At 43.9% G+C, this 13,822-nt stretch overlaps 1 protein-coding gene and 1 long non-coding RNA gene across 6 annotated transcripts in view; one reads left to right on the top strand and one right to left on the bottom strand.

The window, feature by feature from the left end:
• Positions 1-476: 476 nt before the first annotated feature.
• On the top strand, positions 477-12,809 carry LOC141962776 (uncharacterized). The gene is made up of 5 exons (XR_012633981.1): positions 477-575; positions 1,561-1,633; positions 2,614-2,837; positions 9,187-9,448; positions 12,341-12,809. It is a non-coding gene; the product is annotated as an uncharacterized LOC141962776 (long non-coding RNA).
• Positions 568-13,822, bottom strand: part of CACNB4 (calcium voltage-gated channel auxiliary subunit beta 4) — a 107,668-nt gene continuing 94,413 nt past the window's right edge. For 2 of the 5 annotated variants that reach the window (XM_074911313.1, XM_074911314.1), the window contains 3 exons: positions 12,267-12,362; positions 5,679-5,864; positions 568-1,831 (listed from right to left, as the gene is read on the bottom strand). In XM_074911313.1, coding sequence (XP_074767414.1) covers positions 1,571-1,831; positions 5,679-5,864; positions 12,267-12,362 — 543 coding nt within the window. In that variant the 3' untranslated portion in view covers positions 568-1,570. Of the gene's footprint in view, positions 1,832-4,264; positions 4,318-4,439; positions 5,046-5,678; positions 5,865-12,266; positions 12,363-13,822 lie in introns of those variants that run through there. The other 3 variants (XM_074911316.1, XM_074911317.1, XM_074911318.1) reach the window with 3 other exon arrangements.

Genomic DNA, 13,822 nt, shown 5'->3' with positions numbered 1-13,822 from the left:
CTGCATAAAAAACCATGTGTTCAGCATAGTTCTGTCAATTTTAGAAAATGCATGCAGTGGGAAAATTCAGGAGTCTCTGCTTCAAGACATTATGGGCTGTACAAAGCGATCAATTACGGGAAATTTTTCATTCACATTGGATCTAAGGCTTCACTGATCACGTAAGACGTAAGGTCCGATCACATAAATTTATCTAGTTAAAGAAACTGAAGACTCAGTAGGTGTAAGGAAGTGATTGTTAGGAAGTAAGGCAGCAGTTTCTCCGAAGATTTATCATAGTTCTCTGAATCAGAAATCTCAGCTCCACAACTTCACTGCGAGCAGAGGTTTTTTTTTCTGATACTCCATTTTTATTGCAAGCTAATTCTGACCCATATGTGATTTTAAATGTTGATCATTTACAAATACTTAACCCCGCTCCCTCCCCTCAGATTTCATTACTGAAATTTCAACTGATCTTCTGGAGAGTTCTTGTGCGAAGCTGGAATTTTCAGACATTCAAAGATGGATTTTAAAAGATGGAACATACCAGTAGGTACTCAGATGTACGGGAATGAAGGTGCCCTACCCACTGGGTAAGAGTGTATTGTTTTCCATTTAAAAAGGCAGAATACTAAAAATGGGAGAAAAAATATTACGCATCTATACACTGATGTTCCATTTTGGGACTACTAGCTGTATTCAGAGAGGAAAAAAAAAAAAAAGAAAGAGACTATCCCCAACCTCTAGCCATACAAACTGTTCTTAAGTTTGTTCATTTTCCTCTTTCTCTTTCCCCTTATCCTGTCATAGTTCATCATTGCTGACCACAACAAAAATGTCAGTACTGGCTAAACTAAAGAAATCATTTTGCTGCAACATTCATGCCAGGTCTAAAAATAATTTCAAACTGGAAAGTATTTTGTAACTGCTGCAATAATTTGTGATATTTGGCACTCTCAATAGTTTACATTTGGTTTGTCTGAAAAAGCCATTCTGGAAATAAATAGTTAGAATAAATCCTTTTATTCTAACTTTAAATGTAAATTGAGCTTCCAGCAAACAAATACTGTAGCTGACTTTCTGGCTTCTAGTGGTTTGTAATTTTCAGATTTTTCATTTGTATTTTTTTTTTTCAATTGATTGCAACATGCTCAAGTCGACTTTCCAGTCAATTCACCCAAATTCCAACAGGAATTGGTTTATAAAGTGGTTCCAACTGGAACTGGTCATTTGGAATTTCCAGCAGAGGAAATTATTTTATAAGTGCCTTGATAAGTACCCTAAATTACAAACGGATGTGTCTAATACCTAATGACAAGAAAAAGTATGGCTATAAATGCAAATGCTGTACTAAAAAAAAAAAAAAAAAAAAAAAAAAATCCAGAACACAACCTATATGATCGGGCATAAACGTAAGGGCATGGTAACTTTTTTTTGCCCCCTACTTAACATCAAATGACAGCAGAGTGCAACTTCAGTATAACTGCGTTACATCTGCCAAATTAAGATGATTTTTTTTTTTTTTTTCCTAGCTACGTTATGGCAAGTTATCAACTGATGAATCCTATTTTTCCCCAGGTTCTTGAACTCAAAGCCTATGTCGTGAGTCATGGCTATATCCTCCAGGGGATCCTCGGTTCCTATGGGGTTTGTAAGTGTCCTGGTATGAGTCAGAGTATTCTTCTTCCACTAGAGGATAGTGATCTCGGCTGTGTTGGGAACTGGAAGACAAGCGGTTCCTGCTCTTCCGAGCCCTTTCATTGTGATAATTTTCATCTGAGGTCATTAGACTTCGTCGCTCAATTGGAGAGTTCTCTGTAGAATGGCTGCTGTGCCTCATACGCTGGCTCTACGAGGGCCAAAGAATCCAAGCATTAATACAGGCAAAGAGGATTTGACATTTTTTAGCTTGCTTTGAGACTTATTCTGAGGTCTTTCAGAATCCATCCACTTTTGTGTTATTCATTTTAAATTAAAGTCTGTACGCTACAGGAATGGGTTAGAGGAATAGTCTGGTTCCTAGAGCTGAAAGCAGACCAAAGGCGGGATTACAACATGTACCTCGTGGTATTCACCTTGTTCAATATTACAGGCCCCTTAGCATGAAAAGTGAGCTGATGTATTCAGCATTTATCACTTTTCTCTGATCATGAACATAACATTCATGCTTCTACTCTGCTTAGAAAATTTTCAGCACTGATTTATGCGGTTTTAGAAAACATCTGAAGACACTGGGGGTTTGTTAGGGGGTTTATTTAAAAGGTGCAGCCCTGAGCCCTATTTAAAAACCTTCATGTGACCAAACAGAGGATGGACTGCTAAACAGGCAGCTAAGGGCTGGCTAAAATGATTAGGTATTAACAAATCCTTCCAACTAAACCATAATATTGACAGAAAATCCTTTTCTATGGTAATTTATTCATGAAAAGGTTCAGCCTTTGCTATCCTCACATTCCCATAATGACAATTTGTCACGTGAACAAAATCAGTTCACATTTTTTAACTGTACACTGGCACAATGAGGAAACAGCCTAAAAAATTATTGTTTGCTGTCATCACACATTAAACCTCTCAAGAGTACAGCCACCCATACTCCGAGAACCAACTCGGTGAATCCTTTCCCTCCTCCAGATTGCAAACCCAGCACCACTCTTCCTGTAAGGGCGCGCAGACAGCACCGCCTGCTCCTCTCAGCCCCGAAATCCCGGCCCATGCACCCTCTCTGCTAGCAAACCTTCCTCCTGCTGCAGCACCCTCTCTGCACGGCCACTGTGGAGCTGCATCATTTGTAACAAGAGGCTTGTCTGCCCGGGAGGGACCTGCCCAGACGGGTACAGACGGTCACAGCACAGCAGGTAGGATGTCGCGTCTCCTGCTGCGGGTCGATGCTACCAAGGTTAATCGCCACGGAAGAGGGGCCCTCCTGCCAATTCACACCCCCAGCAACTTCTACCACATTATCCACAAGTTTTCCTTCTAGCATCGTGTTTTAGAGTGATCGTATGTCAGAGGTTTTCTTCACGAATTATATTTATTTGACCTAGGCACGCAATTTTGATATACAATCACCCAATCAACCGCAACTTTAACTTTCTGTGCTTATCCTCTGTCTCCCCTGTAGTTATTTACCTCGCCGGCTGCAACCTGCTCCTTTCTAGAAACCTTCCCGTTTCCCCACCTCACCTGTGTAGTCATTCTGATCCCACTACTGACCCCCCCCAGAGGACTGGTTACATGCTGGTCTGATGCCCCAAATAACTTTTGATCCCACAGCACAATTGGAACGATAAGCTGCACTACGTTTTCTGCAGTAATGGACTTAAAATGCAAATCCCCTGGAGCCTGAGAAACACACTGAACTTGAACTGTAAGTCCATTCACTGAAATCAGACTGAACTATGTCGGTTTAGAGCTAGCCAGCGATTAGCCACAAAGGCAAATGACTGGCCCCCAGGAGTCAACAATGACAAAATTTCCTCCTCCTATTGAGGGCTGCAGACACACACAGCTCAGCATTAGCATCTTCCCCTTTCAGGCAAGGTCACGACCAAGGACCCAACAGCCACTGGCTCTGGAGGGGGGTTCCACCCGCGGTGCGACAGGACAGAGCTGGAGCACGCTGTCCCCTGTGCCCTCTCTTTGACTCTCCTGTCTCTGCCATTTAACTTCACCCTGGTGACCTTCGTGAAGCCCAACAGTTAAATCAGAAGTGTTAAGTCTCTGTAAACTAAAGTCCAAGCCACAAGCCAATAAAAAAGGGCCACTCCTCAGTCCTGATTAGGTGAAGTACGTACAGATTGTCCCAGCAAATCTGTATCATCCTCAGCTGTGACTGTTACTCGAGGCTCTGGGCTTTTGCTATTCAGTTCCCTGAGGTATCAGGTGAGGAGGAGTCATGAGGTCATAAGTAGTATAAAATCTTAACATATCATAAGCACCTATGCTAGTTTAATTCCTAGGATTCGCATGAGCACTTTATAATTACCATATCATTACAGTTAAAACTGATGCAAATCCTTCCAAAGGCTTGAATGAGTACAAAACCTCTAGGTGGATAAGCACTTCAGACAATGCAAATCCTTACTGCGAGATAACCAGGTAGAATATCAGAACTCCTTAATGGGCCTGAACCCTTGGGTGGCACTGCAAGGCCAATCCTGCCCTCTCTACTTGGGCGTCATTCGCTCCGGGAGAAATTTACCCCTCTGCAGAGAACTAGCACCATTCAAGTCCCACCTAAGCCTTCACAATTAGGGTGAAGTGGGGATTAAGTGATGCATACCTTCAGCCAGCCCACTGCACAGGGGTGATTTTCATCTTCAGTGTGAGTTTTCCCTAAGTAAATGGAGCAACATTTCACAGTTACTGCTGGTGTCCATTGATCAGAGAGAAATAAATGCCTGAAAAAAATTCTGTGGATACACCCAGTTTTCAAAATGAAACCGAAGAGGTGAAAGTTCTGCAGATGGTATTTTATTGTCATGAAGGGATGGAGAACTGAAATTTTAAGGCAAGTGAAAATGGAAACAACAGTTTACATGTGCATGTTATTAGTAAAAGAACAGTGCTTGTGCATTCAGCCAGTCAGGAAACAGTGACTTACTGGTCCTAGTAAAATCAAGCACAGCATTAGAAATGTGAGTCTCAAGTCTCATGCACCCTCAGTGAAGTGCAATTCTCTCACAGAAAAAACAGCTTTACGTTAATTGAAAACACCGAACAATGCATCATTTCCTTCAAAATTGTTACCTGCTTCCAGATATTCTACAAGCAGAACAGAGGTTAAATTTGTCAGGTGAATTATTCATTAAATGTAATTTGCTCAACTCTACTTTTGACATACATTAGAAAGTGCACACTCCTAAAAGTCACACACATACAGAACTCCTTCTGAAACTTTCAGACTTAAAAGTTTGCTGCAATCCTGATCTTCTCAAGCATTCATAACTATGAATCAAAAACATTTTTTCTGTTTTCAAACTTAGTAAAGCACGTACTTCTCATTAAGGACTATTTACATGCCACGTTTGAAGTTTCAAAGTTCAGCCGTTTTTGAGCTATCCCTGTGGAAAAAAAGGGTCAGAATTTTTTTCAGTGGGTAAAAAAAAGAAAGTATTTTATTCACATTCAAAAAACTCAAAAAGGTGAAGGCATTTTGCTGATACAAGAGACAAGCATGGAAGTTTTTTCACCCAAAAGTGACTGTTTTGTGAAGTTATGAGGGTAGAAGTAAAAGGGAGCATTACAGACACTGTTCTGCGTTCTGCAATAGCTGTTAGCCCAACTGCTGGGACACACCGTGCTGCTTACTCTCAATCTGACAGGGTCTCACTTCCAATGACATTTTTTCCAGATTCAAAACAGGCCATTTTCTAATGTGGCTACAATGCCACTTGTCAGAGCGTCATTTAACTCCTCCTCAAGAACTCGCTCCTTGCCAGAAAATTTACGGCCATTTTATTTCCCGTTAAAGCCAGAGCAGTCACAGTGCTTCAGCACTCGGCTGACCAACTGCTTCCTCCTCAGCCACGGGCCTTGGCTTCCCCTCTAACTGCTGCCAGTGGCCACACACTGAACAATAACTAACAAAGCAAATATAGGTCACACTATATTAAATGTATTACGCTGTCTCCCCGTAAATTAAACAACCCCACCTGATCTGTACTGGTGTTTGGGGCTGGAAGGTATTTTCATACCTGTAATCCAGAGATTGCAGCAGGATATGGTGAAAGTGCAGTGGATCCTAAATTTCGCCCAAGGAGAGGAGTCATGGGTGTGCTACTGGTGGTGTGAGTAGCACGCCAGTAGGCCTCGAGATATTCTGCCAAGTGCTCGCAAGCGTCTTCAAGCTGATTCTCATCCAAAATGACATCAAACATTTCCTGATTGCAACAACAAAGTATGGTTCATTACAATGTTAGAGATGACAAGAAAGAGAGGTTAAACAATTCTCATCACGCTAATCCTTTAAAAGTAAGAATCAGAGCATGGGATTGCGCAAATGGTGTAAGCGGGTTTAAAAGGTGACCAAAAGCCAAAGCTCTCAGAAGTCCCTGTACCCTTCCAGCAAGGCTCTCGGGACGCTGCGTGAGCCCTACCCCGCTCAAAGGTGCCAACTCCTTTAATGGATTTATTTTGCTCTAAGATAGGAAGGGAAGCTCGCTGTCAGAGTACCACGGGGTGCTTTGCATCGATCTGGACCCCAGGGCTCCCTCACAGACCTCTCATCCTACTCGTGAAGGCATTTCCAGAGCGACGATGCCCCTAAACCCATTTCCACTGCAGTGAAGGCAGCACACAGTTCTGTTGGCAGCAGTATTTCTGCTTCAGCAGGGCTCCCGCAGGACATCTGCCCATTCAGACGCTCACAGCTGGGAATTCTTCCCAGACACACGCTCTTTTTTAACTGCCTTCACTCATGCTGGTCTTACCCAGCTGTTCTCAAACCTGCAAGACCACGCAGGCAGAGCCTTTTCCCTACTAATCCTTACCAAGGCCACGTTGGACGGGGCTTTGGGCAACCTGGGCTAGTGGAAGGTGGCCTTGCCCGGGGGGCTGGAACTAGATGATCTTTAAGGTCCCTTCCTACCCAAACCAGTCTGGGATTCTGACCTGTTTACCAGGGGCCAGTACCTGGCCATGAGCACAAGTCCTGGCGCTTGCCTCGGACCAGCGCAGCACAGGAGCCACAGAGAGGCCATTTACCAGTGGGCATGGAAGGAATTCAAAGCCACGCGGCTTCTGTGACACCCAAGAAGTCAAAGGGACACTCTGCACACATCGTTTTTAGATTATCAGCATGAGACGTGCTGATAACAAACAGCTGATAACAAACCATTGTAAACTGAGTCCCTCAAGTAAAACACGAACGTATTTTCAGCAGTGAAATTTCGTACGTCAAATTTAATCTTAACTCACACCTCAGTGGAAAAAAAAATTGTGAAAACAGCACAGGCAATGAAAAATAAAGTGCAGAACGTTGCAGGTGTTAACAGCAACCGATACAAACCACAGGCTGCTTTTCCTCATGCGTATTTATAGCTCTATCCAATACACACAGAGCTGACATCTCTAGAGCAAGACATGAAACTGCACAATGAATTTATCATGAATCTTGATCATGCATCTACCTTCTGCCCAGAAGCCTGGTCCAGAACTTACTTTAATACTAAAAGAAATTTAATTGTTTTTTAATTAATTCTCTCTTATCAGCATGGTAGAGAAATGTCTCCTCCTCTGCCAGCAAGTATGGAGTTTTCTTCTAACAATACTACTCCCAACACTACAGCCTTTGGTCAATTCAGTGCTTACTGCTGCTTGGTTTGCTCCTCTATTTATCTATACCCTTTACACCCTTCTTCGCTATTTAAACACACGTTGATATGCTACATATTCTATTGCATCACTCACTCCATCATTTGTGGAAGAAGTCAGTAATTCAAACATAGTTAAGTTGGGAAATAAAAGAATGTGTTTTGCTTACACGTACTTTGCTTTGGAAAATACTGAGAGTAAAATATTACACTTGGAATATAACGTGTGTTTTCTTAAATAAAGAATGAATATTATAATTTTGTGGCCTGAGATGAGCAAGCAGTTTTCCTGCACTGCTCATTCTCTGCATAGCTGGCTGCTGATCTGAGGGCAACTCTGGCTCTCTCTACAAAACCCAGCTTTGCTGGCTGCCAGGTAAGCCTGCCTCAAGACGACTTTTCAGCTGTGCGGGGTTTTAGCAGCAAGCAGGTCAGCGAATACTCTTCCAACACCCTCCAACCTCCTCCTGCTGAACTAGGGAACTGGTTCTCAAGTTTCTTTTTAACCCGGATCAGTTGATTCAGGGAGCTGCAAGGTGGAGGTAGGACAGAGATCAGAGATGGGAGCGCCTGTAGTGCTAATTCTGCAGATAACAGATCTAAACCACCCCGTTCTGTGACAGTACGTAGCTTTGGGTGGTATTTTGACAGTGATCTCAATTAAATTGAATTTAGGGAAGAAAACTTTTAATGGTTGCAGTCGAACTGTCACCTTTTTCACAGTGAACTTTACAGGGAAAATAAATTACAGAGAAAGCACTCAGGTTTTTTCTCGCATTTAACAGTTGTGCTCGTAGTTAGACTGTGTTTGTTCTATGTATCTGGGAGGGAAGAATCTTTGAAGGAGATCCTTGTTTGTAGGGGTCATGGAGTAAAGCAGTTTCTTCCCAGTTCTCCTTATGATGCATTTTATTCACCGCAGTATTTTCTTACAACATGAGTAAAATAATTGTCCTATGAGAATTTCCATATACTAGTGATTCTTAAGTGATGTGTTAATTATATCACTTATTCTTAAGTGATTATATCACTTTCTTAAGCAATACATTAAAGCAGTGGACTTTCCTGAAGAGAACATAAAGTTAGTTGCCACTGTCCTCCACTATTTCTTTTGCTTTACCATATAACCCCTGTGAAATATTCTCGATGCATTGCTCCACGTTAGCAACACGAAATAAAATGGATGTGACTACAGAGGCATCCTCCTCACCCTCCAGAGAGGGAACATACGAGAGACTGAGCCTCAGGCAGAGCCCAGAGTTAGGACAGCTAAGGGCAAGCCCAAACTGCACCTTAACTCTGAGGTTGGGGAAGGTGAGCTCACGCTCTGGGGGAAAAGATGCCCCAAACAGAACTGCAAGGATGGAGCAAGAACTGAGACAGAGGAGGAAGCTGAACTTGTAGATGTATCTGGTGTACTGGCTATTTTTTATTAGACCACCGCATTTTAGTCCCGCTAGAGTAGAATTTCTGGTGGTTTTTAGGTCATGTCAAGTAGACCAGAGGGATATGAACCCTCTCTTAGCGCTGGCATAAATCCAAAAGTTAAAAAAAATAATCATAATGAGCTGTATGAGACTAGTGTATTTAAAGCTCTATGGTTAGTACAGTTCACGTTTCTCTGAGCCATATAAATGTTCCTGCTTAACGGAGTCATGAAGCGATAGGCACGCTTAGCCCTGGCTTGAGCAGCATCAGTGAAAGATTAGCAGGGAATTAATAATGAAAGCGGTTCCTGAACTTAAATACGCCAAAAAAGACAGCTATTTTTAAAATGTCTAGACATGCAGCACCGTCTGATTACTTAAGGCTGGCTCTTGGCAAATGAAAAGAAAGTGAGGCTTTTATGGTTTTCAAGTATCTTCACTTAAAACAAATACTCCTCTTGCAGGAATTCGAGCTGCAAAACAGATGAAGCAGGTCACGGTGCAGAAGACAGCCAGCAGTGTCGTTGGTCTTGGCAGTATACTCTTACTTAATTAAATCATGGATCAGCTTGGTCCTTGAATTTAAACTTAACCAAGACTACCATCTCCCTTCAAGCACTCTAAGTCAGCAGTAACTTTCTCAAAACCAAACAGTGCGAAACTGACCAGATGGTTTCTGCAGGAGGCTGCTGTGCGACTCAGAGTGGAAGGCAGCCTCTGAGCAAGGTACGTGTTTCAAATCTGGATGCTCTGAAATTTGAAAATAGTTTTTTTTTAATCCAGGTGGGGGTCTCACTTTGTTGCCTTAGGCAAAAAATTACAATTACAGGACTGGGTGTTAAGGCAGTTTACCAGATTTTGGGGATGGCCAATCCAGGATGCAAGGAATGAGCTACAACAGGCAGCCTGCTGCTGCACACTCTTTATTGCAACCAATGCAGCTACTTGCCTCGTTCCAACCAATGTGAGCAAACCAAAGTGGAGTAAGAGGAAATCACTGTATAAACAGCAAATAAGGCTGTGAAACATGTACGGGCTTCTCTGTGCAGGTGGAAAAATAAATACACCTTTCCACTGTGAAGAATGTGTAGCCGATTGTTCTGTGTGTAAGCTCAGTGTAAATACCACAAGCTGTATTCAAACAGGGGCAGGTGCAACTCCACTTAACTTGGCTCCCGCCCATTAAGCTTTAGGAAGGTATATGCTTTTACAGAAATTATTTTGTACTGCAGAAAAGCCCACAATTTTTAGTTAATGGGACCTGAATGGCTCCCAGGAATTCTCTGTCATCATTTTAAGAGATAACAATTCAGTAGAAAATTACACATGAGAAACATAATATAGCTGAGCTCTCAGAAGAGCTCGAGATGGCCCCAACAGCTTCAGTGCTGCTCCAAGTGGAAAATAAGGACCTACAGTTACTGCACCCTGAAGCTTATGGCTCTCTGCAGTCAGGCAAAGAGCTGGATGATACGTGGTCGCCAGCTGCTGCATCCACAGCCGGACGGTGCTGATGGGGCAGGAGGGTGGCTGTGAAACCCAAACCTGCCAGGGAACGGCAAGCTGGCTGGGCAGAGCAGGCACTGCAAAAAGGGCTCTGAACTGGAGAAATGGAGAAACAGCCCCCACATACGCACACGCCACCACCAACACTTCGCTGGATTATTTAAATTCTTGCTCTGCATCAAGGGTAGGAGGAATTTATATCAGATCTCTCACTCCGGACACATTCTTAAAGCATTTTGCTTTTAGATAAGGAGGAGAGAAATTTCAGTCAAGCCTATTACCTTTTTTTCTCTCTGCTTTCTAACATTTCAGTGTGAATCTAGTCTGAACATACACCAAAAAACTCCAAAAACCCTGTCAAAATTAAAAGTTTTCACTAATTATTCATTTTGTATCTGGCTGAAACTACTGAGCAAATGGAACCTGACCTCACTAGCAGTGTCAGTCAGCCTGAAACTGTGTTTTCAGAAAGTTGATCCATACACAAAGAATCACCCCGCTCCCTTGCTAAGCCAAGGCAGAATTGTTGGGCAGATCCAAGGCCACAAAAGTCTCTTCCAGACAGGCAAGGGCGAGCGCCCCAGTGCAGCAGAAGCTGGCAGTCTCCACCCGTTAGCCAGCGTTTAGGCAAGGTCTGCCTGATGGCAGGAGCCTTAAAGGTCAACCAGTGGGCAAGAGGAGAGAGGAAGGGAAAGTTCTCTCCAGGTCTCCCTTTCTGCTGGAGAGTGCCGCCATTCCCACCAACAGCAGCTCTGGGACATCGGAGGGGCACGAGAGGGCCGGCCTAAAGGAAACGTGGCTCAGCCTCAATTCCTACCAAGGGCAACAGTTAAAAAGCAACATCTATCCCTATAATTTGGGAGAAGTGCCCAGAAATACCTGAATTATCTTTTTATGGCCAGTGGGGACAAAAGAGGAGGAGGCTGTGAGGTTTGGTATCTTAAGAAGCATACAAACCCAAATTTCATGGAAATAAATCCTTGGGGATCATTACTCCAGTATAAAAGCTGCTTGGACTTTGTTACTTTCATTTGAATTGAGAATAAAAAGCCATCTGAAATGGAGGCAACCTCTTTAAGGTCTACATAGCACAAGGCAAAGTCTTCAGGGAGCATTATCTGACCATGAGGGTCCGGCATTTGTTCTGCTTGATCTCAACTCCCAGATTTGTTCCTGCGATCGTGGAAACCTTTCCAGTGTCTAGTTTGAATTTTTCTGAATTTATCTGATTTCAAGTCCCAGATTTGTTCCTAGATTGTTCCAAGACATTTCTTTTGTCAGCACTTTGCCTATTTTAAGTCAGTGAGCATGATCATGGAAACCTTTCCGGTGTCCAGGTTGAATTTCTCTAAATTAATCTGATTTCTACTCCCAGTTCTTTGGCATGAGAAAGATGGGCAATGGGCAAGCCCTAGGCTGGACTGCTTCAGCATTCCCCTGGTACGAGCACAGCTATGACACCATAAAAGCAAGCCCACATCCACATCTGTTTCCACCAAGCAGCTTTCTCTGTTGCAAAAACCAGGCATGGTTTTCAAAAAGAAAAGCAATTTTGAGCTGCCCTGTCCAAACACCTGCACAGCTTTTCTGCACAGCTCCTGCCTGCCCAATCCTCTCTCCAGGACCTGTGCTCACACCAGACAGGTGGTGGGTTTGGACTCACTGTGCAGCTGAAGGGAAGTCCTCAGCAGCCTCCTCCCAAACTGGGAGTCTGAAACTTTGGCCCTTCGGGACCTTAAGACAGAACTGCTCCACAGATGATGTCATTTGAGGGAAGGTTTACCACACACGTCATTTTTGACCTGTCACCTTGCCAAAGATCGTAACAAACCCAGCACAGGAGATAACCAGGATGAAAGTATCAAACAACTTGTTTCTTAGCAATAAAAGCTGATCGAGGGTTGCAGTTGCAGGGCTGCCTGAATTGCCATAAAGCGAAGTGATAACGTATAAACTCGGCTATAATCAAGGACCAACGCAGCAGAAATCTTTAAAACTCCACGTATCACAAGTTCTTTAGCCTTTCTTCTGTACTTACTGGTGGGCATTGTGCAAGTTTATCAGCTGCCACCAACTGAACATTCAAGTGTTTACTTTGTGACTTTCCTCTAGATTTAATCAGTCGCTGCAAAACCTGATGGAGGAAAAGAGGAAAATGTGAGTTTAAGAATAACATATCTCCATAAAGCTCAGACTGACATCCCACAGGAGGATTACGAAGCTCAGAAGCTCTCCATTATGTTTAACAAAACGGATAAAATCTTGTCCTTGAATCTAAGTACAAAACTTTCCGATAACCTCCCTGGAAGCTGTGCCTGTTTCCCTCTGCATCATGTTTGATCCCTTGAAATATTTCAAATGCAGTGTGAATGGTGATTTTGCTTTATTCTGCTTTAAGTAATAGGTTATTTTTGACAAATGTAATCTTCTAGAGGACCACAAAAATTGCACAGAATGACACTGGATTGCTGGATTGACTGCAGCACAAGAGTAGCCACCTGTTAATTCTATGTAACTTTACCTTTTTTTTTTTCCCTTCCACTGTGTTCATTACTAGGATTTAAGGGGTGGAAAAGGTACAAATCCTAAACTAGTTCTCTATAAAGTTTCAAAGAAAATGACAGGATCACAGGACAACAGAGTATTTTTTAAGTCAGAAGGACCTCTAGAGGTGTCTGTGCCAACCCCTCATCCCAAGTTAGGCCAGCTGGAGCCCTTGGGTTCTGACCCAGCTGGGTTGGTGGGATTTCCAAGGAGATCCCACCACCCCTCTGAGCCAGGACTGACCCATCTTCACCCAGCATGTGGCTGATTCTCTGCTGCAGGGGCACACTGCTCCCTCCTGCCCAAAGTGTCACCCACCCAGACCCCGGGGTCCCTGGCTGCAGAGCTGCTCCCCGGCCCAGGGGCAGGGCTGGGAACCGGCCTTTGCTGAACTTCAGGAGGTGTCTGACTGCTCATTCCTCCAGCCTGCCAAGGGCCTCTAAACAGCCCTGCCCTCGGGCACATTAACCTGCCCCAGAATTAGGTATCGTCTGCAACTCTGTACATTAGCAAAAATGTTAGTGGCCCCACTAGAAGGAGACCACATCAAAGCCTTGCTAAAGGCTAACAACAGCCACTGCTCTTCCCCTGTCCGCCGGGGTCATAAGCTCATGACAGAAGGCAGACAGGACGGTCAGGCATGATCTGCCCTCAGCAAATCCCTGCTGGCTGCTCCCAATCCCCTTCTTGTCCTGCATGTGGAACAGCTTCCCAGAGGATTTGCTCCACACCCTTCCTAGGGACTGAGGTGAGACTGACTGGCCTGTAGTTCCCCAGATCCTCCTTCTTACCCTTCTGGAGAACACGTCACATCTGCCTTTGTCCGGTTATCAGGAACCTTCCCAGATCACTGTGAGCTTTAAAAAGTAACAGAAAGCAGCTCTGCAATGCCATGAGGCTGCTCCTTCAGGGGAATCTCATCTGGTCCCTTGGTCTTGCCTGCGTCCACTTAGTTAGGTGGTCTCCAGACCAACCTTCTGCTACTGCAGGTCCCTGCCACACACTGCCATGGGCCCACACTTTTCTTAGCTTCCCTTCTGCTTGCCACGT

Source organism: Athene noctua, chromosome 7, assembly GCF_965140245.1.
Source record: "Athene noctua chromosome 7, bAthNoc1.hap1.1, whole genome shotgun sequence".
NCBI classification, from domain to species: domain Eukaryota; kingdom Metazoa; phylum Chordata; class Aves; order Strigiformes; family Strigidae; genus Athene; species Athene noctua.
This window is presented reverse-complemented; position numbering and strand designations above follow the sequence as displayed.